At 43.6% G+C, this 24,671-nt stretch overlaps 1 protein-coding gene across 15 annotated transcripts; it reads left to right on the forward strand.

The window, feature by feature from the left end:
- Positions 1 to 12,392: 12,392 nt before the first annotated feature.
- On the forward strand, positions 12,393 to 22,720 carry LOC103699263 (putative disease resistance protein At3g14460). 15 transcript variants are annotated; one of them, XM_039125951.1, is made up of 7 exons: positions 12,393 to 12,652; positions 14,105 to 14,531; positions 16,155 to 17,405; positions 19,078 to 19,195; positions 19,439 to 21,388; positions 21,502 to 21,543; positions 21,651 to 22,720. In XM_039125951.1, the coding sequence occupies exons 3-5, from the start codon at positions 17,311 to 17,313 to the stop codon at positions 20,633 to 20,635; spliced, it is 1,410 nt and encodes a 469-aa protein (XP_038981879.1). In that variant the 5' UTR covers positions 12,393 to 12,652; positions 14,105 to 14,531; positions 16,155 to 17,310; the 3' UTR covers positions 20,636 to 21,388; positions 21,502 to 21,543; positions 21,651 to 22,720. The 15 variants fall into 15 exon arrangements, 13 of the variants coding, with proteins under 13 accessions (XP_038981879.1, XP_038981877.1, XP_038981889.1 ...); XM_039125949.1 differs by having other exon boundaries at positions 12,396 to 12,652; positions 17,342 to 17,405; XM_039125954.1 differs by lacking the exons at positions 12,393 to 12,652; positions 14,105 to 14,531 and adding an exon at positions 15,475 to 15,564 and having other exon boundaries at positions 16,155 to 16,468; positions 16,599 to 17,405.
- The last annotated feature ends 1,951 nt before the right edge of the window (positions 22,721 to 24,671 follow it).

Consider the following 24,671-nt stretch of genomic DNA (forward strand, 5'->3'; position numbering starts at 1 on the left):
TAATGCCTTTCGGCCTAAAGAATGCTGGAGCAACTTATCAACGGCTGGTCAGCCAAATTTTTAAAGATCAAATAGGCCGAAACATGGAGGTCTATGTTGATGACATGTTGGTGAAAAGCCGCATGGCGCAAGATCATGTGACCGACCTCAACGAGGCATTCTCTACGCTCCGAAGGTACCGGATGAAGCTCAATCCTGCCAAATGTGCGTTCGAAGTCACCTCGGGCAAGTTTCTTGGTTTTGTAATTACACAGCGGGGAATCGAGGCCAATCCTGAGAAGATCCGAGCGCTCCAAGTGATGACGCCCCCGAGGACAGTCAAAGAAGTGCAACGGCTTACAAGCCGAGTTGCAGCTCTCGGAAGATTCGTCTCCCGATCGGCCGAGCGCTGCCTTCCATTCTTTGCGGCTCTCAAGAAGCCAAAGGACGTTTTGTGATCGGCAGAGTGCCAGCAAGCCTTCGAAGAGCTCAAGTGCCTTCTCGCCTCTCCTCCGCTGCTTACGAAGCCTCAGCAGGGCGAACTCCTCTACCTATACTTAGCCGTTTCTCCTGTAGCAGTGAGCTCGGTCCTGGTTCAAGAGGAGAGCAAGCTTCAAAAGCCGGTATACTACACCAACCGAGTTTTGAGAAATGCTGAGATCCAATACTCCAAGCTGGAAAAGACCATCTTTGCCCTGGTCGTCTCAGCTCGAAGGCTCATGCCTTACTTTCAAGCACACACGGTGGCCGTGTTGACCGACCAGCCAATAAAGCAGATCCTGCAGCGATCAGATTGCGCTGGTCGAGTTACAAAGTGGGTCATCGAGCTCGAGGAGTTCGACCTCGAGTACCGACCCAGACCGGCGATCAAGGCGCAGGCACTCGCCGACTTTATAGTCGAGTGCACTGTGCCAGACGAGGCCGAGCTCGAACCCGCGCCAGCAGAGCAGACCCCGAGGTCGACGTGGATTCTGCACGTCGATGGTTCTTCGAACTCGGGGGGTAGCGGAGCGGGCCTCATTCTCACCAGTCCAGATGGAGTGGTCGCCGAGCAGGCTTTACGCCTCGAGTTTTCCGCCTCTAACAATGTGACGGAATACGAAGCGCTCATAGTCGGGCTTAAGCTGGCTAGAGAACTGAAGGTAGAGAACTTGGAGGCCTTCAGCGACTCCCAATTGGTTGTAAGCCAAATTTTGGGGGACTTCGAAGCAAGGGAGCCAACAATGCAAAAATATCTTCAGAAGGTAAGGCACCTCACTTCGACTCTGGGTTCCTTCCACATTCAACATATTGCTAGATCGGGGAATCTCAGAGCCGACCAATTATCAAAATTGGCGTCCTCCCGCATGAGCGAGCTCCCAAAAGCGGCGGCACTGGAGTACCTCCAGATCCCCAGCATAGAGGAGCCCGAACCGGCTCTTTGTATCGACGTTGAGCCAAGCTGGATGGATGAGCTCGTTAGCTACCTACAGAATGGAGTTCTCCCCAACGATGAGCGTGAGGCTCGTCGAGTCAAGCGCCTAGCCTCGAGATACATACTGTATGAAGGCAAGCTCTACAGGAGATCTTTTACCCATCCCTTCCTCAGATGTCTCCGCCCGTCGGAGGCGGATTACGCAATGCGCGAAGTCCACAAAGGCATCTGCGGAAACCATTTGGGAAGCCGAGCACTGGCATACAAAATTTTGCGCCAGGGATACTATTGGCCGACACTCCAGAAGGATGCGCTGGATTTTGTTCGGAGATGCGACCGGTGCTAGAGGAACGCCAACGTCCAGCGCCGACCCTCAGCCCCCTTGACTTCAATCAGCTCCCCCTGGCCATTCGCTTAATGGGGAATCAATATCCTAGGACCGTTCCCCTTGGAGACTGGGCAGAGGAAATTTCTGATCGTCTCCATTGATTACTTCATGAAGTGGGTCGAGGCCGAGCCAGTGGCCCGGATCACCGAGTAGAAGATGCGGAACTTCGTCTGGAAGTTCATAATTTGTAGATTCGGGCTCTCCCACATCCTCATATCAGATAACGGCCACCAGTTCGACAATGCTCGTTTTAGAGAATTCTGTTCGGAGCTCGGCATTGACCATCGTTTCACCTCGGTCGCACATCCTCAGGCAAATGGAGAAACCGAGGTAACAAATCGTACTATTTTGCAGAAACTCAAAACCAGGCTCGATCAGTCCAAAGGGCAGTGGGTCGAAGACCTATACAACGTCTTGTGGACCACATTCCGCGTACCCACCGCGAGACTCCCTTCAACTTAACGTACGGAACGGAGGCCGTCATCCCGTTGGAAATCGGACTCCCTTCTCCCAGGATAGAATGTTATGATGCCGACTCCAGTGCCACGCAGCTCAGGAGCAACCTGGACCTCATCGAGGAGACGAGGAAAGCCGCCCGGGTCCGCATGGCGAGATACCAGCAAAAGGTGGCACAATACTACAACGCCAGGGTCAAACTCAAATCCTTCAAAGTGGGAGACCTCGTCCTTAGAAGAGCTGAAGCCTCCCAGCCGGCCAAGCAAGGAAAGTTGGCCCCGAATTGGGAAGGACCCTATCGGGTCGCGTGCGTCCAACGACCCGGAGCGTACAAGCTGGAATCCCTCGAAGGGATCCCCATTCCACGAAGTTGGAGTTCCGAAAACCTCCGGGTGTATCATCAATTGGGCCCCAAGGGGTTTTTTGTTCTGAGCATAAGTTTTATCTTCCTCAGTGATTTTTGCTATTCTTCATTTATGATCGCGTTCGTCCTAATAGGAAGTTTCGTAATTTTTAGACAACCTGATATGCGATCCTGCTAGGATGCTATAATCAATGTCGGATGATGCTAGACGCCTCGGCCAGAAGATCGAGACGCAGCTATCGAGCTCGGCTCGATCTCCACCGACCATCGAGCTCGGCTCGATCTCCACCGACCATCGAGCTCGGCTCGATCTCCACCGACCTTCGAGCTCGGCTCGATCTCCCTCAGCTATCGAGCTCGGCTCGATCTCCATCGACCATCGAGCTCGGCTCGATCTCCATCGACCATCGAGCTCGGCTCGATCTCCATTAAGTACCTCGACTGTGGTCGGGATGCCCCGAGTGTCGACCGTGCGTGTCCAGACCCCTCGACACTTCGGGAAGACGGGGTAGTACCTTCGCGGTCCCCCATATGCGTCTCCTCGACTAAGGTCGGGATGCCCCGAGTGTCGACAGTGCGTACCCAAACCCCTCGACCTCGGGATGATGGGATAGTACCCTCGCGATTCCCTCCGAAAATAAATGTTCGTGATCTTCTAAAAGTTTGAGACGCAGCCATCGATCTCCATCGACCATCGAGCTCGGCTCGATCTCCATCGACCATCGAGCTCGGCTCGATCTCCATCGACCATCGAGCTCGGCTCGATCTCCATCTATCGAGCTCGACTCGATCTCCATCAACCACCGAGCTCGGCTCGATCCCCATCGACTATCGAGGCTTGGCTCCGATGTCAGATACCTAGATCGAGATCTGGGCGCCTTGAAGCCTGCGACATCTTCATGTACGAGCTCAAAGGGTTACGACCCCATGCCTTGGATTAAGCTCGGGGTCGTCCTCTACGACAAGCTGAGGTACCACTAAAAACAATTCGCGGCACGGGGCATATAGCCGCAAGAAGGTACGCTCTGATTGGCGCCTATGTCTTGTTCGATACGCACATTCCATTCATTCTTATGTTGGATATGTAAATGAAAATCCCGGCCAATATTGGGGTCCTCTGCCGAGCCAATTACGAGCTGAAATCTAGTTGAACACGCCTGCACGAACCCTAGTTCGGTTTTTTGGCTGCTCGGTGAAATTTAATCCCGAGCTCGGGCCACAAGCTAGTTACCTAGTAAGATGATTAGAGCACGGCGCCCCGCAGCTGGGGCCCCGAGCTCTATGACCGCAAAACTGCGACTCAAGCTTAAGAGCTTGGCAAGCTCGGGCATTTTTTCGGTCTAAAGTGCCTTAGCAGCTCGGGAACCCGAGCAGCAGAGCCTTGGAGAAACGTTAGCTAAGAAATGAACTATAAAGGAATTGAAAGAACGAAAGTTGAAAAGGAATATTTCCATTCAAAAGCCCGGAGGCCAAGTACAAAATTAAGTCTCGGCCGTGCGATAGACAAGGGCCGACCTCTTGTTACAAAAAGAAAAAGAAAAAGTACAAAGTTTTAAGAGGCGGCTCCCGTGGCATCTCCAGTCGAGATCTCCATGGGCTCGATTTCGATGCCCTCGATGACTTCGACCGCCGGATATCCTTCGGCAGTGGCCCCAACCTCGCCGCCTTCGGTGCTTTCAGGCGCGACCTCGGGAGCGGTTCCCCGAGCAGCTTCTTCCGTGGGAGCCTCCGGAGCTGCCTCTCCGGTCGTCTCGTCCGACCTCGCCCCGAGGCCTTCGACTCCAGCTCCGGGCTGAAGTAGATTGAGATCAAAATTGGGGCAGAGCTAGCGCAGTTGATTGCGGAAGTCGTTGAACCCTTATATAAGGCCGTTCACAGCTTCCTCCTCGAGCAGCTCTTGAAACTCTTCCGATTCTCGGAAGAGCCGGACGACATCCTGAGCCCGTTCTTGGGCCTTCCGTTCCCGAGCTTCGAGCTGCTCGGCCTTCCGCTCCGCTTCCTTTACTCTCTGCTCACGGATGGCGAGCAGAGATTGCGCCTCGGCCAGGTGGGCCTCGGTGGCCCGCAACTCTGATCTAGCCAGAGTATGAGCGGCCTTCTCTTCCTCGAGCGCCATTGTCAGAAGTTGGACTTCATCCTCGGTGGCCCCCACTCTAAGCAAAAGCTCCTTCTTGTGGAGCTCGAGCTCCGCCGACTTCTTCTCGGCGTCCTCTTGCGCTCTTAAACACCGACGAGCTCGTTCCTTGTAGTCTGCACCGATTGAGATCAAGGTCTCGATCTCGTGAAGGTGCTATGAGCAAGACAAAAATTAGGCCAAGGATGAAATTAGGGCACGAAAGCTAAAAGCGTAAGGAATAAGCAACAGCGAGCAATGAAGACTTACCCGAATGGCGGAGAGGCGAGTCGACTCCAAAAATTGGTTCAGGCTTATAGCCTGAATCTTCGCCCTGTCGGCGGGAAGGAGCGCGACGCGGAAGATCTGCCGCGCCATCTCGATATTCTCGAGGGCTGAGTCACCCTCGGACACTGTCCACTTCGGAATGTAGGGCCGCCTTTCTTGTTGGCTCTCGTTCGGCGGGTCGGGGAGGCCAGGTCTTGTCGCCTCCGCCGAAGGCGGCCTCGCGGCCCCATGGCTGCAGCCCGGCTCGGATGCCGGGTGCTCGGGTAGGACGGGCGACCGAGGGGGGACCTGCGAGATTGGCGCCGGGCATGCAAGCGCCATTGTGGCTCCAGCCGAGCTCCCGGGCTCGGAGCTCGAGCCTCCCCTTCGAGCAGCTTCGGAGGGCCCGATCCGGAGAGCACTCTTCTCGGCGGCTCCGTCAACCGAGACCTTTGCCTTCTTCTTCGGTTCGAGCGGTTCTCCTCCAAGCTCGGCAGCCCTCTTTCGGAACCGAGCATACAAAGCTTCGCTCTTGGTCACCATCTTTGCAATTTCTGCAAGGACGAGCAGGATAAGTTCGCAAAATGTTATGCAGAAAAAGAAAAAGAAGGAAAAGAAAAAGAGAAAGGAAATCTTTCTACTACTACCCTTACCCTGAGGACGCGCCGAGCTCAGACCGACATTGACTAGAGCATCCTCGCTCACGAGGCCGCTCAGAAGAATACCATCCCCGAGGCCGCGAACGGCATTAAGGATCCCCTGCTCATGTGAAGAAAGCCTGGGGAGCTTGTTGGCGGTTTTGAGCCGGCTCTGCCTCCACCTGGGGTCAAACCCCCAGGTCCCCTCGGAACCCAAAAAGAAAAACTTTTTCTTCCAATCATGGATGGACGACGGAGCACCCTGGAAGAGCGGCCGATCCGCCCGAAGGGCGATATAGAGCCGCTCCCCGTCTCCCGGATTGGACTTCAACATGAAGAGCCGTCGGAAGACGTTCACGGAGGTCGGGATCCCGAATGCCATGCACAGGGACAAGAACCCGATAATCGTCCTCTATGCGTTCGGAGCAAGTTGCGCCGGGACGAGTTGGTACTCCCCGAGCAACTCGTTTACGAACCCGTGGAGGGGAAACCGTAGGCCGGCCCAGAGTGCCTCCAAGTACACTCCGATCCGACCTACTGGGGGGTTTGTTACCCGATCCCCCAACCCAGCGGGTTCCAAACGGAACTCTCCCCGAGGAAAAAACCATTCCTCGGCCATCTCGACCTCTAACTCACTCATCATGGACCCGATGTCAGTCGGACCAAGACCCATTAGAAAAAGAAGAGAAAGACGAAGGGAGAGAAGAAGGGTTCCGAGCAATGAAAAGAGGGACCTGTGAGAGTTCGCCGGGAGTATTGGAGGATCGGCTGCTTCGGACTGAGAAGGAGACAGGAAGAAGATGAAGACGATGGGAAAGAAATCAAAGATGGCTAAGGAGGGGTTTATATATAGGCCCCACCAACGACTCAGATCCGCTCGGCAGAACGCTCCTCCCTGTCCAGATCACAACACGTGTCAACCTAGGGAGTTAAGGCGCAGCATTCAATTCGGACCGACGCTTTGGAAAAGGAGACGCCTCGTCGGATTGTGTAGCCCCATCATGAGCTCACAGCGCAAAAACGCTTGGGAAAATGGGAGGTACTAATGATGAGATGCTTCGGGAAAGAAGGGATGCCGTCCACCTACTCCCATTAAAGTGCCTCGTAGCGCGTGATAATTCAAAATTCCCCCCTTAATCCACTTTAACTACTTCCCGCGCTCGAGCCTGCGAGCAGCTCGAACTCGGAAGTCGGGGGTAGTGTTGGGGGGAAAAAGGATTGTGTCCGAGCAGGAGGCGACCAAGCCTCCAAGCAAGAGGCGACCAAGCCCCCTCCGAGCAGGAGGCGACCGGGCACCCCTCCGAGCAAGGGGCACCCGAATGAGTCCCAATTCAGGGGTTTGAAAGTGCCCAAGCGGCTCCTCCGACTAAAAAGTATCCGAGCGGTAGACCGCCATTATCGTGTTCTCCCACGAAGCATGCCCTGTCCTTGCCAACAATCAATACGCACGACCTTCCCAGACATTCAGCTTACACGACAATTAAAGCGTATGGCTTCTCCGAACGCCTAGTTCACTTAACAATCAATGCATGAGACCTCTGCAGGCATGTGGCTCGTATGGCTCACTCAACAATTAAGGCGCATGGCCCCAGTTGACTCCAAATGTTTAGCTCCATACGGCAAACCTGTCTGGCCATAAACGACAGCATGGTTCAGCAATAATTCAAAGACTTCGGCCTGATCTCCCACGAGATAGTGTTGATCTGCACGATTGAGCATTAACTTCCACTGTACCGCAGCGTCTTCGCTCTATCTCATCACAGGTAAACCCTTTCCCCCCTATAAATAGGAAACTCCTGAGGGGGGAGGGAGGAGGATTTTTCTTCTAGACTCTCTGACTCGAGCTCCCCTCTTGCAAATCTTTAGCCCATCTCTCTGACTTAAGCATCGGAGGGCCGACGCCGGAAAAACCCGGCCACCGGCTTCTTGCAGGTCTCCCGGAGGATGCCGCACATCGCCGGCTCGCCGCCGTTCGCCAAGCTCTCCCGGAGCTCCTCCTTCCCGGCCCAGTGGTCGCCCCCGGGTCCGAATTCCAGCAACAAACATGGATCGTTCGATGAGAGTGTGGATTGGAAAAAGTACCCTATCTTCCCACTTGCATCTTCTTTTCAGTACCAAGTTTGCTTCTTGCATTGGTGAACCAAGTTTCATCCTCAACAACTTCCTAAAGGACTGTGAAGAGGAAATTAAGCTGCTAAGATCAAAGTCTAGAGTTGCAAGATGTTTGGTGAAATGTATATTGGCATCATCTACGCTGAATCACCTTTTAAATCTTATGCAAAAAAACTGCTAGTTTTATCGAGAGATTTGGTAAATGCTTAAATGTACTATTGTAAGAATCCAAAGTTGGTTACTTGATACTTTTTCCTCCTATAATTGTTAAACTTTGGACAATAGATCTATATCCTTCAATTATGAAGATCAAATAAGTGCATTATTTTTTTTCAAAAATTAAGTGTTATTATATTTGTGCAGCTTTCATCATCCAACAAATGAGCCGACCATGAAAGGATGATGGCCACATTTTCTGCTACAAATATATTTCCGCTATATCGGTACGCCATCTGTACCAAATACCAGTGCCAAATTGATAAAGTACGGTACATTTTGTACCGTCCGATTCGGGTTGGTACGGCGTATCTCGTTGTAGCACGTAGGAGGGTCCCTGGACATTGTTTTTACATGAATAGATGAGCCAAACTACTCTCAAACGCATGACTTCAATTAGGCTTGCCAACAAGGGTTTAGGAGGTCCCAGCATGATACCTCCAATTCTGTTGGAGTAACACCGACCAGAAAACTGCTAAAATACTGTTTAAGATTTTCTATAGCAAAGAGGTATTGTGATTTAAGTTTGAGCAAAATTATTTTCTGAAGTCGTAGAAAGCAAATGCACATTGATTTCTTTCCCTGCTGTGCCAAAATTCATTTAACATGAAATTGGATGCCTTTTTTCTAGAAAAAAAAAAAGCAAAGATGGTAGCAAACCACCACATTTGATGCCCCTATGCACATCAGTATTTAAGAATCACATAAATAACCACAAGGAAAAACTAGCATGATAAATTCCTCCTTGCAGTCTTTCATAGGGAAATCACATTACCAACTGGTTAACAAATATAAAAAGCATTTAGCTGACTTAGCAGCATGGAATGGAGCAAAATATTTCCTTAGAGAAACAAAATGTTATGTTACATTAGGACATGTACTAAAACGTGTACCAGCTAAAATCAACAACAGAGTTACAAAACCTCTAAATATAAGAAGCATGTAGCCACCTAAGATTCCAAAATGAATTAAAAATATGTAAATCAGCTGCCAACATGAAAATAGTGTGGGACTTCATTCATGGAATAATAGCCATAATGTATATGGTAAAACTAACCTCCAACTCTTTTACTATGGGCTTAGCATAATTTGAGTAAAATGATTGTGGTAACTGAATAGTTAATGCCAAACCAGTATCACTTTATCTGGATTATAACCATACTAATGACAACAAATTGGCTTCTTCTCTCTGCTGTTGGTACTCTAAGCTCACCATGAGTCCCATCTTCAATTTACAGTATAACAGCGTAAAGCTTCTGCCATGCATTGTTCTCTTTCTAAGAATCTTAAACAAATAAAACAGATACCATACTGTAAAACATTGCGATCAATTTGTTTGACAACAAAACATCAAAAATCCAAATGAAATGTCCTTCGTAAACTACATTAGGTGTTCCAAAACAAAAGAAGTTCGCATTGAAATTGATCAGATAACTTTCAAATGTACAAAACTTCAAATCAATCAAACAGTTTCTTTACCCCAGAAACAATAGAAGCTACAGAACTCTCCTCTTGTCCCTGTGTATTCTTTTAAATAAGAATTTTTCAGCTCCATCTGTTGTGCACTTGCTTCAATGTTCCTAAATTCAGATTTATAATGATGACACGAAAACCTTCTTGCCATCAAATGTCTCAGTTTGCTTAAAATCCATTTTGTAGCAGGTGAAGAAAATCTGCACCTGTTACCCTTTGTTCGACAATCGAAAATGCTTATGAAAAGAAATCAGCCAATACCCTGCATGAAGTAAGATGGAGAAAAGTGATGCCAGGACGTTCAAGATGACACAATTTCTAAAGACTACCATCTTTATAAAAAAGAAGGCATATCTGAGAATGAAAATTAGATAATGCAAGAGTCCTTTCTTTATAAAGATCCTGAGGAACCTTGGCCATATCAGGTGAAGTACCAAAGACTTGGCGTAGACACATGCATCTTCTCGCCAAACCAGAAACTATATTTATGATTTCGAGTTTATTTCCATCAATGATGAATTCATCAAATGTACATGCCATCAAATACGAAACGCGGAGGGCAGGACACAACCTGACAGGAGTTTGTGCAATGAGCCAAAGCAGAAGATTTTCTCAACCAATTTGGAGTGTGACACCTTGAACATTGTGTTCCAACGCATAGCGGATCCACTGGTTGATATTGCATGCAAAGGGACAGGTCCATAAGTGGAATCCCTGCAAACTGGAATTGTCATGGTGGCGGATTACATTGTCGATGAGATGATGAAACCGATGCATGACACCAATGTTTGTGAAGGGGGATTACTGAATTGGAGAGGATGCGGTGAGGATTTCATCCGAAAGTCGGCTAATTCCTATCGACGCCAATGGCCTCAGATCGCTTCCATAATGGCTTATAGAGGGGCGACCAGAGGTTCTCGGTTTTATTTTGATGTCATATAACATAACAAAGATTGCAGGAGAGAAATTCTCACTATAGTCAGCAAAGGCAACCGAAAAACGATGCCTTTTTGAATTCCGATCATCCATGGATGAGAGAGAGAGTTTGGCCTTTGCCTTTTGGCTCGTTCTTGGCCATATTTAAGGGTGAGATCTTATTGAGGATTTAAATAAAAGATACACGGTCCTGGAGCGCGTATCCTAGATTTGAAAATAGGATGTGCTCTTCTTTCCTCATTCCTATTAGTTCTAAATAAAATAAATAGATTAATTTTTTAAAAAAATAAAAATCTAGACGTGAAGGCAAACTTCCTCACATGGTTTAAGTTCCTTCCTCTTCCCTGTCTAGGATTTGTTTGAGGGATCTGATGGGACTGGAAAGGTCTAGGTTGGAGAAGAAATGAGGCAGTAGGTGATTTTCTTCTTGAAGAAGGGATTGAGAGCAGAAGAATTATTATCATCTATAGCTCCTTTTTGCCAAGATCTTGTCATTACCTGGGAAAATCCCTCAAACAACACAAAATTGGCATACACGTGGCAGCAACTACTACTTTTTTCCTTGTTTTTTTTTTAAAAAAAAGAAAAATTAAAGGATTGAAACCCAACAAAAATCGTTAAGCTCATGAAAAAGAAAGACCATGAAACTCTCTCAAAAGAACAAAAAAAAAGAGGAGGAATCCCAATTTACTCACGGGTTTTTTCTTTTTCTCCCTTTTTTTTATGGTGAACTAGATGAATCATTCAACTCTAGTGCTGACTCATTCTAGGAGGTCAAAAAACAAAATTTTTTTAAACTGAATTGTAAGATTGCTAGAAGACTCATAATTTGTTGTTCGTATATGTCCAACAATAGAAGATGTGATCCAGTCAGCTGTACAATTCGTCTCAACTTTTGAAGAAAACACTCTCACTCATAGATAGAGCTGACAAAACCTGGGCTGGGCTCTACAGCAGAAATTAGGCCCGATGGCTATGCCCAGGCCCGGCCCGGCCCGACTGTCGGGCTTAAATTTTTCTCTAGGCCCGACCCAACTTTATAAATCTGGTCCTAGGCCCGTCTAGCCCGGCCCGACCCGACAGACCCGATTTTTTCTTTATTTGGAATCTGAAAATGGGACAGAATGGCCTGACTAGGCCCGACCTGATTTTTTTGGTCGGGCCGCTTTTCCTGCCCAGGCCCGACCCATGGGCTTTTTTTAATGCCCAAGCCCGAAAAAATTCTGGGCTAGGCTGGGCGGGCCAGAAGGCCCGTGATCAGCGCTACTCATAGAGTTTCCGTTAGATTTCTGTCTTGAAAGTTAGGCCTCCTAGACAAACATCCCTTGCATTTCAAAATACCAATAAGCATAGTGGAATTCATATTTAAATATTAGACTATCAACTCAACGATCCCAAATGTTATTGCCTCTTTGTAACTCTATGAACTTACGGGGCTTTCTATACTGCGCCACGTAGGCCAAAATATGAATCTCATAGCAGAGTGCAGAAAACCAGTTATGGGAACTAGCTGATTCCCCATCGGTCCATCTTTGCTTGCTCCTTTACTATCCCTTCACCACCTCCGGTGCTGATTTGGCCGCCAATATCACCACATTAAGCGTTCTTTCTTCATGGGCCTCCTACACAACGGAATTAGCAACCTCTGCCACCCGTGACATGATACGGTACGAAATTTTTTTGACACACCGAATACGGCGCGTTTACCTATTCATTTCATCCCTTCCACGTTCTGGTTAGCCCCTCTTCAACATTTCTTTTTATAATAAGGATATCATCGATTCCGCGTGAAGCCGTCCAATTAAGCCTGTTAACGAGCTGAGCTGTTTGGGCTCGCATGGTAAAAGCTCGGTTCGGGCTCGGCTCGTTAGTCAAATAAGCCCGAGCCCAAGCCTAAAATGAGGCCCATTTAAATTCGAGTATGAGCCCGAGTTTGAGCCTGAGGAGCTCATGACCCTAAACAAAACTCGTGACCAAATGAGTTCAGAATCCGACGATTGAGATCAGTCCCAAACCTTGCATCCGACGGTTGGGCCAACGCCCTCCTTCCCTACCCCTCCTCTCCAACCATTCCCCTCAGTCCTCCCCCGACATGCTGCGGCGCTGCCCTAGCTCCTTCTTCTCCAGTCCCCACCTCCTTCTCCGTCTGCCATAGCTTTCGCTCTCTCCCTTTCCGACGGGGGCGACGATTTTCCGGCAGTTGAAGAAGATCCGGAAGAGCTCGTTGGCGGGGAGCTCGACGGGCGGCGCGGTGCTTCTCTTCTTTCTCATCGTCCTCATGCCTCATTTCCTCCAGGTAGCACGACTATTCCTCTTTCCTCCTCAGACCTCATTTCCTTAAGGTATCATCGTCGATCGGTTCTTGATTTGACCCCGTCTCTTAGTTTTCTTTTGTCGATCCGGGCTCTCTATGTGGCCGCAGATTTCTAATCGGTTCCGGCTTGCTTTGCTCTCGTGATCTCTGTTGGCGATGGTTTTGTTTTTCCTAGCTTGGGTTTTGTAATGGATGGATTTGGATGGGTTTTTGTTTCGATTCATTTGTTATAAAGTTTGGGGATTTCAGTCGATCTGGAGTTTAGGGACTGTGGTTGTTGAAGCGCCATTTCCCCATTTTTATTCGAGTTTGACGGGCCTTTGATATGGGTTTGAATCTTGATGGGGCTTGCCGCGGAGAAAACTGAATGGCTTTGATGTGGGGTATGAAATGCTCCGTTAATGAGAGCTTCTCCAATCAGCAAATAGTATGGGTTGGGATTTATTTTTTTAATCTGTTGAGGGCCAAGTTTCCTGTAGGTATTTGTTGCTGCTGGCTTGCTGCTGCTGTTGTTGTTGAGGGCGTAGCCGGTTGCCTGTGGGCTGTGGGTAGAAATAAATGTCATTTTCTTCTCCACCCTCTGTTTCTCAGCAAACAGAGACTCCCTCTGATTAATAATAATTTGAGGCTCTGTCCCTCGCCTCTCTTCCTCTCTGATTAATAATGATTGGATTTTGGTTTTTATTCGAGTTTTACTGAAGATTTTCATTTTCTTTTTGATAATTATATCGTCTCACTTGCTTGCTTACATTATCAAATAACTAGAGCTTCTGTTTTGGATAGTGAAATTTGTATTGTATTTTTCTCTTCTCACCGGTGATCATGTTTTAATTTGGATAATCAATGTTCTTTTTTGTAATAATCAGGTTGATGTTATCCTGGTTGTGTAGTTCTTTTGTTTGAAACCGTCAATAATATTGCAACAAAAATGGGACTTGCATAGGTTGTCCAAGTTATGGCATGGCAAAAATGAGTTGTCTTTAAATCAGTTTCGATAGTTTCTATCTGTTTGACCTACCTACATAGTTCTTATGTAATGAAAATTAATATTGAGGATTCTTTAGTCCGAAAGTAGTACATCCAGTGGACCTTTGTGAATTGATCTCAACTTTTCATGTCTTAGGTTAAAACTCTCTGACTCTTTAGCTAGTATTTAAACAGCCTAATTTTTTGTTTTTCCAAAAAAATAAATAGTCTGGTTTCTAAGGATATGAAGTACTAACCTCTGTTTCATATGATTATAATCTCTAAGATACATAAATGTCATCATAATACCTTTACAATTTCTCTGGGATTTCAATTCATAGTAATCATTATATGACTATTGTAATCTTGTTTCCTACATTGTTTTATTTAGAGGATTTGAATCAATATGATTTGGGGTATTGTTTTAGATTGATTGTCATTTTGTGTGGTTTTATGTGGTTTTTTTAGCTGTGGCGATAGAGGAGCATCCATATAAATAGCAGAAGTTTGATGCAGAGTTTAAGTGCAACGGAGTTCTCTTAATGTGGTGAAGAAGACTTGTTGAAAAGGACAAGCCGGGCTGTGATAGGAATTTGGCTCTCTATGGGAATACGAAGGGAAAAACAAACAAGAGGAATGAACGAAGAGATGGAGAGGATGGAGTTCGGGCAGTTGAATTTTTGTGCAGCGTAGGTGAGATGAGAACAACTGGCTATGAATCAGATAAAGCTGGTGCTATGTTGCTGATGAGGATATATGCTGAATACCTATATGGCAACAACCAAATTAAGAGAAGAATACAAAAAGAAACAAGTTGGATGTCACAGTAGCCAATCTGCCACTGGATGGTGAATGGCAGTTCAGAGAAGAAGAGACTGGCTTAAACTTAAACAAGGTTTCTACTTATAATCTTATGGTTGTTTTCCTTTTTTATGCGTATAACATTTTTTCCCCACCTATTTCTAAGGTACTTTTTGGCCTTGGTTGCTTAGGAGAATAAGTATAGAGCATATGCGATGATGAATAAATATCTAGTATCTAATCATTTGTTTTTCTTTTGGATTAGATAGTTGAATTTTTCTAATATATATCTATATGCCATGGTCCATGTTTGGATGAGAAATGTGGGGTTTCACTTTCCATGCTACTTAAATTCCACACAGATTAGGTATAAGCTGGAAGCTTGCAGGATAATGACATATTATCCATAAAATTATGTTATAGAAGGCCCTCTGGATATGTATACATCTTTTGAAAGGAGCCGAACCTACGTGGGAGGAGCATTTGAGCAAGAGGTGATTGGTTGTTTCATGGATGTGTTGCAAAATGGGCACTTTGTTGGTGCAGGCATATATTCCTTTTGACCGGAGTGTTGCCTGTTATAATTTTTCCTTTTGGCTGCTAGCTAACTAAAAATTTGCACCAAAATTAAACAGGGTTAGGTATGGCTCAAACAAATCCTATGGCAATTGAGTCTTTTTTTTATGGGATTCCTGATAATTGAATTCCAGAAAATAATGCATTGCAAGTTTTAGTGCTGAGTTGGTAGTATGTAATTTGGATACTAGTAAGTTTTAGTGCCAAGCTCGTACCGAGCCCGAGCCCGAGCCCGAGCTTATATCGAGCCCGAGCCCAAGCCGGGGCCCGACCTCGTATCGAGCCCGGGCTCGAGCTTGAGCTCGTAATTGAAACGAGCTTTATGAGCTTAAGTCCGAGCCTTTGCTTTGCCAAGCAAGCTCGAGCTCGAGCCCAGTATAGAGCTCGGTACCGAGGCTCAGGCTCGGCTCGGCTCGTTAATAGGCCTACCCAATTCGCTGACGACTTATGCGAGGCTAATCAGGGAAGCCTTTCAAATCCATGGCGAGCAGCCTCTCTCCAAAGCCAGGGCCGTCTCCATGGGCTCCTCCTTCGCTTCTCATTTGGAGCAGGTGATCCTTATGAACCCTAATTCTCCTCGATATTACTCTCCATCCTAATCCTCTTCTATGCGTAAACCCCAACACAAAAAAAATACCTCCAATCTCCAAAATCTGTCTATAAATCGAGGTTCCAAATCATGCCCTCTGCGGCTGACTGTCCAATATCTGCTACCTTGATCTTTTATTTTCTCATCCTATTTCAGATTCAGAGCTTCCGACCCATTTCGGGATCCCTACGCTCTGATTTAATAGATCTCTTGTAATGAAAATCGGTAACAAAGATCTCAAAGTTTCTACATACGTGATTCTTTTTTAACGAAATATTGGTGAGGGTGATTAAGAGGTTCTTATGGTCGAGTTAAAGAAGCCTTTGTCACCAATCATCAGAGCATCAGACACTTAGGAATTAGGCAATTGTAATATTGTGTTGTTCTGACCCATGGCTTGGTTGACTTTTTGTTCTTTTTCCCTTGAACTTATTTGCAAATTTTTTATTTTTTTTATTTTTATTTTTTGGGCTGGGAGGGATGCGGCATTCCTTGTGAAGCCTAATTGGATGAAATTGGATATCTTGGATCATTAGGCAGAGTTATATGCAGGCAATAAGTGAAAGATGATAAGGAGTGCTGAGAGATATAGCCTCTCTGCAAGCCACAGAAGTGTGTGAATGCGTATGATAAGACAGTATTTTGCCAGATTCTTTGCTCCACCAGATCCTCTCCTTCTTGCCAATGAATCGAGTCATTGGCAGTGAGCCTCTTGTTGGAGGTATTTGTGGATCTGGCTCCAACCCAGCATTTGTCCCCTTGGCAGACGATGCAGACACCAATGTTAGATTCATTGGCCAGTCATCTCATGCTTTATGAGGACAAGTTCAGAATTCCATGTCCAAGTTTCTTTTTCTCCATTCTAGGTATGTCAATGTTTGTCGTCTTAATTCATGGCTCCTCTTCCCTACAAAGCATGATATAGTAGATCTTGACATTGTTTTGCCTGTGGATTCTGGGACGATTTTGAATTTTATGATACATCAAATTGGGTAGTCTCCAACTTCTTGAAGATTTAACAGTCCATGGATGCTATAGCAGAGAACTGTCGTCATAGAAACTCACAAAATTGAAGGTACAGAAGTCATTTGATGTTCTCTTTTGGAGGACATTGATCTTATAATAGATGTTCCCTCTGTTGTCTCTTGAACTATGTGGAAGTATCTGGCAGCCAGCTTATATTTTATATTTTATTAAAACTTATCATCTATTACCGGCAGTGGTGTTAAATTTACAAATATGCTTCTGAATTTTGAATGTTTTATCTGGGGACTTTTTGTTGGTTGGGCTTCTTAAAAATCTTAGTGATGCTAAAACTGAAACTTTGTGAATGTGGATCCAGCTATACTGACACCAAAACTTCTGCTCAGTCTAATAGTTCAGGTATTGATGTGTGCAATACATTTAGACAAGAATCCTGACATAATATAGATATGAATAGATGTAATATATAAGCAACCTTACTTTGACAGATTCTGTTGTTGTTTTGCTTTTTAATAGTTTGAAGGAGTGAAATCATGAAAATACAGAAGCATGAAGCATCCATAATACAAACAGCAAATATGTGGCAACATTATTTCCTAGTTTGGGATTAGCAGTTAGGAATTTCATTGTTTTAGGGTAAGAAAACAATTTTTTGTCACAAATTTATTATCAGGCACATGTGCAGTTGTGCTCATTGATTTTGCTTTTTTTTTTGTGCGTGTGAATGTGTGATCATCACAAAAATTTGATTTCAGGACTCTTTCAATGTCTGTGTTATCCCAGCTCAGTTTTCTCAAAATTTCAAGTTATATACATTAGGTGAAGTTTTTTCCATTTGTAGCAACCTTATCCTTGATACTTATCTCAGCAGGTACTATTCCCATGTAATTACATGATAATGTTTGATGATGTATCATGTATTAATCTCTGTATGTTGAGCTAGTTTTCATATGATCAGCTTTCTTTACCTACCTTGGATGAAGAGTTTGTCAACATAGGTATAGGTGTTGGCATCTCTGCATTGCTTGCATTTATGAAGCCCAAGGATTGGCAATCCAAAAAAGTAGGATTTTTAACTCCTGTAAGATGTTTTTCCTTTTCATTTGATTATTTCACATATCACGCTTGTGATTTATAGTTGTACAGAAATAGCAAGGGAACTTAGAGTCATATTTAGGATTTTTTGCTGAGATTTCTCATATCTTTAATGGGAAAAAAATGCAAAAGAAGGCTTTTGGCAACAATTCTTATGTAAGCTGTTTGGTGTAGACATCATAAAATCTTCTTCACCATTCAGACCTAATTAGTTTTCCATCTTCCATAAGGAAAGCCATCTAGAATCTTTCCTGACAATCAAGTTTCATCTCGTCTTCTATGTTTTTCCCTTTGACATGTTGACAAATCCAGGCTCCTTTCCTTATGAGAACCTATGAAAATTTTCACAGACCTGGACCTTACCATCTCACTTGGTGCTCCATCATTACATAATCTATGGGTTTAAAATCCTTCACTGACTTCAACAAATTCATTCATTGGCTATCTATTTTAAGTTTTTAGGCATATGTGAGCTATCGTTTTTAATTTTTGTAACACATTCAGTTCAACATTTCTTATTTTATAGGCTCATAATTGAATCATGGGTCTTACCAATTGTCTAACATTCTCAACTATAATAGAAATGTCAGACTTACTATCATCTCATCATTTTCTCTTCACTTGCAAAGGCATTTGAGATCCTGCATAACAACCAAGTACATCTTCACTTCATCTGCATTTCTTATGTATATTTATTGAGTTTACCTATCAACCACTTTAATATATTCAAATTTAGTTATTTCTGTCTATTATGTACTTAGGCATTTATTTATTATGCTTCTATTCCATGTACTATGTGTTAGCTATGACTCTCTTTGATAATCAAAAGCTGTTTTCCCCCCCAATTTTATGTTCTTTTACCAACATTATATCATCAACCAATAACCCATGTTACCTCCTATTTGTTCGTCCATGACAATGCAGGAAAGCAGGAGCTTAGGGCTACCCTTTGTGTACATCCCTAGTGAATGAAAACTTAGTTTTTTGTTAATTGTTTTCTTTACTACTTGATAAGCTCATTTGGTATATATGTGGACCTAACTTAAAGGTTCTCATTCTCATTCTAACCTCATGTCTTGCAACTTAAAGTTCAAATTTATGCCAAAATGATGCCGACTGACAAGGTTATGAACTTACAAATTTGCTGAAGTATGCTCAAGGGATTCCAGCAGAACATGGTTGCTAACATAGTCCCCACAGAACATTCTCATGGGTTGACAGCTTGAACATGCAATCTGGTTCATATGACTATATCATATTGCTTCGTATCTGGTTGCATGGACAAACTGATTTAGAATACAGCCATTTAATTTGATATGCATAATTGAACTTTGAATCACTGCTAATCCTGATATGCTGATACTCTATGGATACCTAATATTTTATCTCTTTACAGAGGAGAGGAGGGGACTAGTAGTACTCAGAGCTTTGTTGTCCTTTTCATAGTAGGCATGGGGGGTGTCGGCAAAACTACACTTGCAAGGCATATTTTATGCATGAGAGGCTTTTCCCTAATGACAGAAGTCAGGAGAATCATTTCTCATTGAAAAGGTGGTTGGACGGGTCTAATAATCTTGATATTAAGGAGATCTGAAACTGAAAATGAGTATGTGATGCATGATATAATTAGAGAGTTGGCAGCATATCTTTCTTCAAATGATTGTTTTGTGATCAATGATGAGACTGAACAGATTCAACCAGGAGTGCGCCATCTAACTGTTACAACTAGCAAATTGGATGCATTTAATGATTTGAGCATGGTTGAAAATTTGAGAACCATTTTGTTCTTTGGCAATTATGAAACAGGTGAATTTTATAAGGTTCTTAAGAGCATTTTAAAATACTCGAAAAGCCTGCGAGTGTTGGATTTATCTTACAGTAACACAGAAATCAGCAAACTGCCAAAAGCTATTGGTCACTTGTCACATCTACGGTACCTGGATATCTCTAACACTAAAATCTGTTGGTTGCCGAAGCTATTTTGTAAGCTTTATCATCTACATGTGCTGAACTTGCAGCTGTGCGATTTTAATGAGTTACCTGAAGGCATGAACAAATTGACCAACTTGCACCATTTATGTGCAGAATCTAAGACAGTTTCTCTAATATCTGGGATTGGGAAACTTCTTTGCCTTCAAGAACTAAAGGAATTCCACGTTGGAAAGAAGAAGGGTCACAAGATAGAAGAATTAAAGGACCTAAAAGAACTTCGAGGGCAGCTATTAATTCAGAATCTTGAGAATATTGATAACAAGGAAGAGGCCATGAATGCAAAACTAAGGGAAAAGAAGCACCTTGATGCACTGCATCTTTATTTTGAGATAAAGGATGGACCAGTGACTAGATCCGGCTTCATTTTAACAAGAATGCTCAAAGTATTTTCAAAAAGCGAAAATACACCTAACTTGAAAGGGCTACTTGAGGGGCACGAACCTTATTGTGATATCAAGGAACTAGTAATCAAGGGTTATGATAGCGATATGTTTCCAAGTTGGCTGGTCTATAGAGAACGTTTCACTAGTCTAAAATCTATTCATCTAAGTTCTTGTGACAAGTTGACAAGCCTTCCACCCCTTGGGCAACTTCCCTCTCTCAGGGTCCTGCATATTGAAACATTGCCTGCACTGAGAAAAATTGGTGTTGAACTATATGGCGGTGTTAATGGTGCGGTTCCATCTTTGGAGGATCTGAAACTACAAGACTTGAAGGAATTTGAGGAGTGGTTAGAAGTACAAGGCCAGCGGTTATTTCCTTGCCTCAAAAAACTCCACATAGAGCAATGTTTGAAGTTGACAAAATTTGCCCTCCTCATGCTAAACTTACCAGTTACAGAGCTCAAAATCAACTCATGTGGTGACCTTGGCAGCGCATTACCTAGATGTCTACAAAGACTCACCTCGCTCACCATGTTAAAGATCTCATTACCCACACATGACATCTCTGACTTTGCCTAACCTGGTTGCCCCTACAGACTTATGCCTTTCAAACTGCCCAGAGCTGAGTTTCCAAGGGGAATTATAGTCCCTCACTGATCTGAAGCAGTTAGAGATTGCAGGATGTCCAAAGTTATGCGAGTCGTTACACCCAGAGCAACTGCGTCAGAACCAGGGTTTGCTATCTCTCAATGAACTACATATGGATGACAGCCTCCTAGTCAACAATCTTGGGATTCTCCTGGGAAGCCTACCTGCTCTCCAAATTCTGAAGATTTCAGTTGCAGTCATCTTGTTTGCTTAAGTGAAGAGCAGGAGATGTGGCTTCGGCAACTAACCTCTCTCCAAGAGCTACAGTTTTCTAATTGTGACAATCTCCAGCATCTGCCTAATAATTTGGTAACCCTATCCTTTATCTGTCAGTAATATTTGCATTATTCATATATTAACGGCCTGACCGCAATATTATATGAGGACAACAGTTTATGTAAGTCCTTATTTTCCAGCTCTTTTCCTTCTTTTTTCTTTAATCATATTCATATTTCAATTGTTTGAAGAGCTTGCTGGTCTAATTGGGAATTCTTTTATTAGATCTCAGTAACGGTACATGTTTTTTAAGGCTTAAAGGACACATTCTGTATTTTGTCATCTAACTGCACTCTATTCATCTATCGCATCCTTGCAGGTAAATAGAAATATTTCCATTTCTTACCTGGCATTTTAAATTTCTAAGGTTAGCTTGAGATGAGAAACTCTAGGAGGCATTGTGCCAAGGTATCACCACTTATTCGCGATTTAGATTTGGTAGCGTATGGCTTTCGCAACAAATTCAGTTCAAAGTGTCTTCATCTTCTAGCACCTGATCAGTCATTCAATTCTTCTAATAGGTTGCATTGGACCAGCCAACTTCAAGGATGCGACAAGCTTCAGTATGTTAAAACTGTTTCAAACCACTTTACGTCCCTGAGCTGAGCCCTGAATCAGTTTTAATCACCTAAGAAATAGTCTTGCTAATCATCTCAATTTGAAACCCCAGGACATGCTGCGATGTTCCACAAGGAAGCCAGCTTCCAAATGTTCTAAACTGGAAAGCACTTCATGGGATCCTGACATGCTGTAATGGACTCTAATTTGGAATGCCACAAGTTTGCGCATTTTTTTCCCTTCTTTTCCTTTCCTCTCATTTATTTCTTTTTATTTTTTGTTTTTATTGCTGAGAAATGTGATCGCCGTGCATTTGCATGCATCCTTGGATGATAAATTGCAGAGTTGTTGAAGTGAAATATGAGTAGTTTGGGGTGTCACAAAATATGATGTAAGGTCTTACTGGATGTTCAGCACATATCTTCTCCCCATGCCCAATGTTCAGCACCATCTGGAAAGCAATCTGCTGAGAGCTGGGGTTTCTTCATGCACAATCCTTTTTCGACTATCTCTGCACTGAATGGGTCCAGCAGAACTTTGCTAAGAACAGCCGGCACATTATACTAATGGTGCTCGTAGCCGTGGCTTGGTCTTGTTAAAGAGAAAGGAACGCCAGACTTTTCCTTAACAAGCACAGACCCATTGCCTCAATTGCGACTGAAGCACTGCATACATTCAATTCAATGATTGGTCACTAATCTGTAGACACAGCACTCTTGCAGATTTTGCTGTGGACTAGGGTGAGGCATGTTCACAATCATCTGGTCGACCTCTGAATTCTACCTGCACCTTTTTGGTATCTCTAGCAATTGAAGATGACAGGTGGCACGGGCTTTGGCACAGACTCTGCACAGCACAGTCTCTGGCATGAATTTCTCTCTGCTACTGGAAAACTGCTGGTGTCATCTCCAACTCCCTTACTTGGATGGCTGAAAACTCTAGTCACTGGGTCTTCTTTCGACCGGCTCATGGCTAAGGAGAATGAAGAGCTGTAGAATGATGATATTGCTCCTGGGGCTTTACACATTTGAGGTTCTTGATGCTGGAGATGCTCCCAATTTTGGTTCATCAATTCTTTGCTAATGTAATTGATCACTTGATCTCACTTCTTTTGTAAATACTTTTTCATCTTCAATAAAAGTCGGGTGGCTATTTACTTAGCATACTTTTCCATCAAAAAAAGATCTTACTAGATGTTACCACGCTTGTGTAATTCTGTTTCCTTTTCTTACTATTGCAGCCTGCAATCTGAGCTGAGGGTAGGTATTTCTAGTTGTCCTCACTCTCTCTCTCTCTCTCAAAATAATTAGACAATCTTCTTATGACGCCAATATGGTTATCTTATTGGATTCTTAGGCAGCAAAAGAAACCTTCTAATCTATAAGTTTACTTTAATCATGGATACGACAAAAATATGTTTTCTATAAAATTAAACGTTTTTAATGCTATAGATGACCATGCATGCCTGCATTTCAGAGAGTGAAAACATAGACCAAGTTTCAAGTGACTTTTTATATAGATGCTGTTCTCATGACGTACGTTTATAAATGCTACCTTGTTGACTATAAATCTGAGAAAGTGCTTATATGGTGTTACTTATTGTGGCATACACAATTAATTTAAACTTATTGATTATAAGGTTTCTTTTGCTGCCCGCTGAATCCTATAAGATAACTGTATTGGTGTTCCATTAGAAAAAAAATACTACCATCTTCAGAAAATGATGGTTTTAAAGTGAATATGATTTTCTTATTTTTCCTTGAAGCTTCCATTTTTTTTTTCTTTTTGAGCAAATGGTGGTGAACCAGGCACAATTTACCTAAAGTAAAATGAGTTGAAGGTATTCTATTGACATGAGATTGTTTCTCTTCAACGATTTCTACAGACATTCCTGTCAATCAAGAAATACCCTTGATTCCGTTTCCTTTATATAACTAAGATTGAATCTATCATGACAGGAATTATAAGAAAAGGTAAAGTTAAAGTGACAATGTCAGATTTGACATGACATGTTGAGGTCTTTGGCAACATGATCTTTGTAAGTAGAGTTTGAATCTCATTATTTTTTTTAAGAAAACTTTTTTCAGAATCCTTTTCTCCCTCTTCAGCTTTCTATTATGCATGGGAATTTTTTCTTTAAATTTTTATTGAAATTAGCATACTAATGTTTGACAATATATACCCTACTCAGAAAACATTTGGCTTTTGCTCCTTTTTTTTTCTTCAGCATGAAAATGAGTTATCTTACAGTTCAGCTATATATTCCGTGAACATATATGCACAATTGTCTTATCTATATGCGTTCAAAGATCATAAAGCTTGTGGGTGTATGTGCCTTAAACTGTCAATGTACCTATGCTATTTCTACTGAATATTTGCATGTTATCACATGATTTTCATCTTTTCATATCATGTACAGGGGATCTTGGGCAGAGTTTTGACTCAAATAGCACACTTTCTCATTATGAATCAAATCCCAAGGCAGAGGCAGTTCTATTTGTTGGAGACCTTTCTTATGCGGATAACTACACTTATCATGACAATGTCAGGTGGGACACATGGGGCAGGTTTATTGAGAGAAGCGCTGCGTATCAGCCATGGATTTGGGTTGCAGGAAATCATGAGATTGACTTTGCTCCTGAAATTGTGAGTAGAAAGCGTATTGCATCTATATATGTTTTTGATCATTGGTTAGCTTTAAGTACTATATATTGCACAATATTTTCACTTATGTTATAAAGTTAATTTATTATTTATGTTATAACGTTATAACATTAGTTGGCTGGCATGCTAAATTGACGATTTCTGCTAACAGTAGTTGGCTGGCATTTGTATTTTATCACTGTCAGAAGTTAAAGGGCTCAAGAAAAGCTTTGATGCATACTGCATGGTACAAACATGTGACACAAAAACTAGAGGATGCTGCAATGATGAACAGCGTTTGGGTTTCTGTCGAAGGGTTAGGAAAAAGAAAGGAGAGATTTAGAAGAGTTGGATGAAACTTGTGAAAATTTGACAAAGGTGAGAATGACAGAGGTAATTTTCATCCCAAATGGATGGGATGAAGCTGGATGGTTAAAGTTATGGTTGTATCATGTTTACCCCAAAGGAAAGAAGCCCTGATACAAAAGGA

This window comes from Phoenix dactylifera, chromosome 4, assembly GCF_009389715.1.
Source record: "Phoenix dactylifera cultivar Barhee BC4 chromosome 4, palm_55x_up_171113_PBpolish2nd_filt_p, whole genome shotgun sequence".
In the NCBI taxonomy this organism is placed as follows: Eukaryota; Viridiplantae; Streptophyta; class Magnoliopsida; order Arecales; family Arecaceae; genus Phoenix; species Phoenix dactylifera.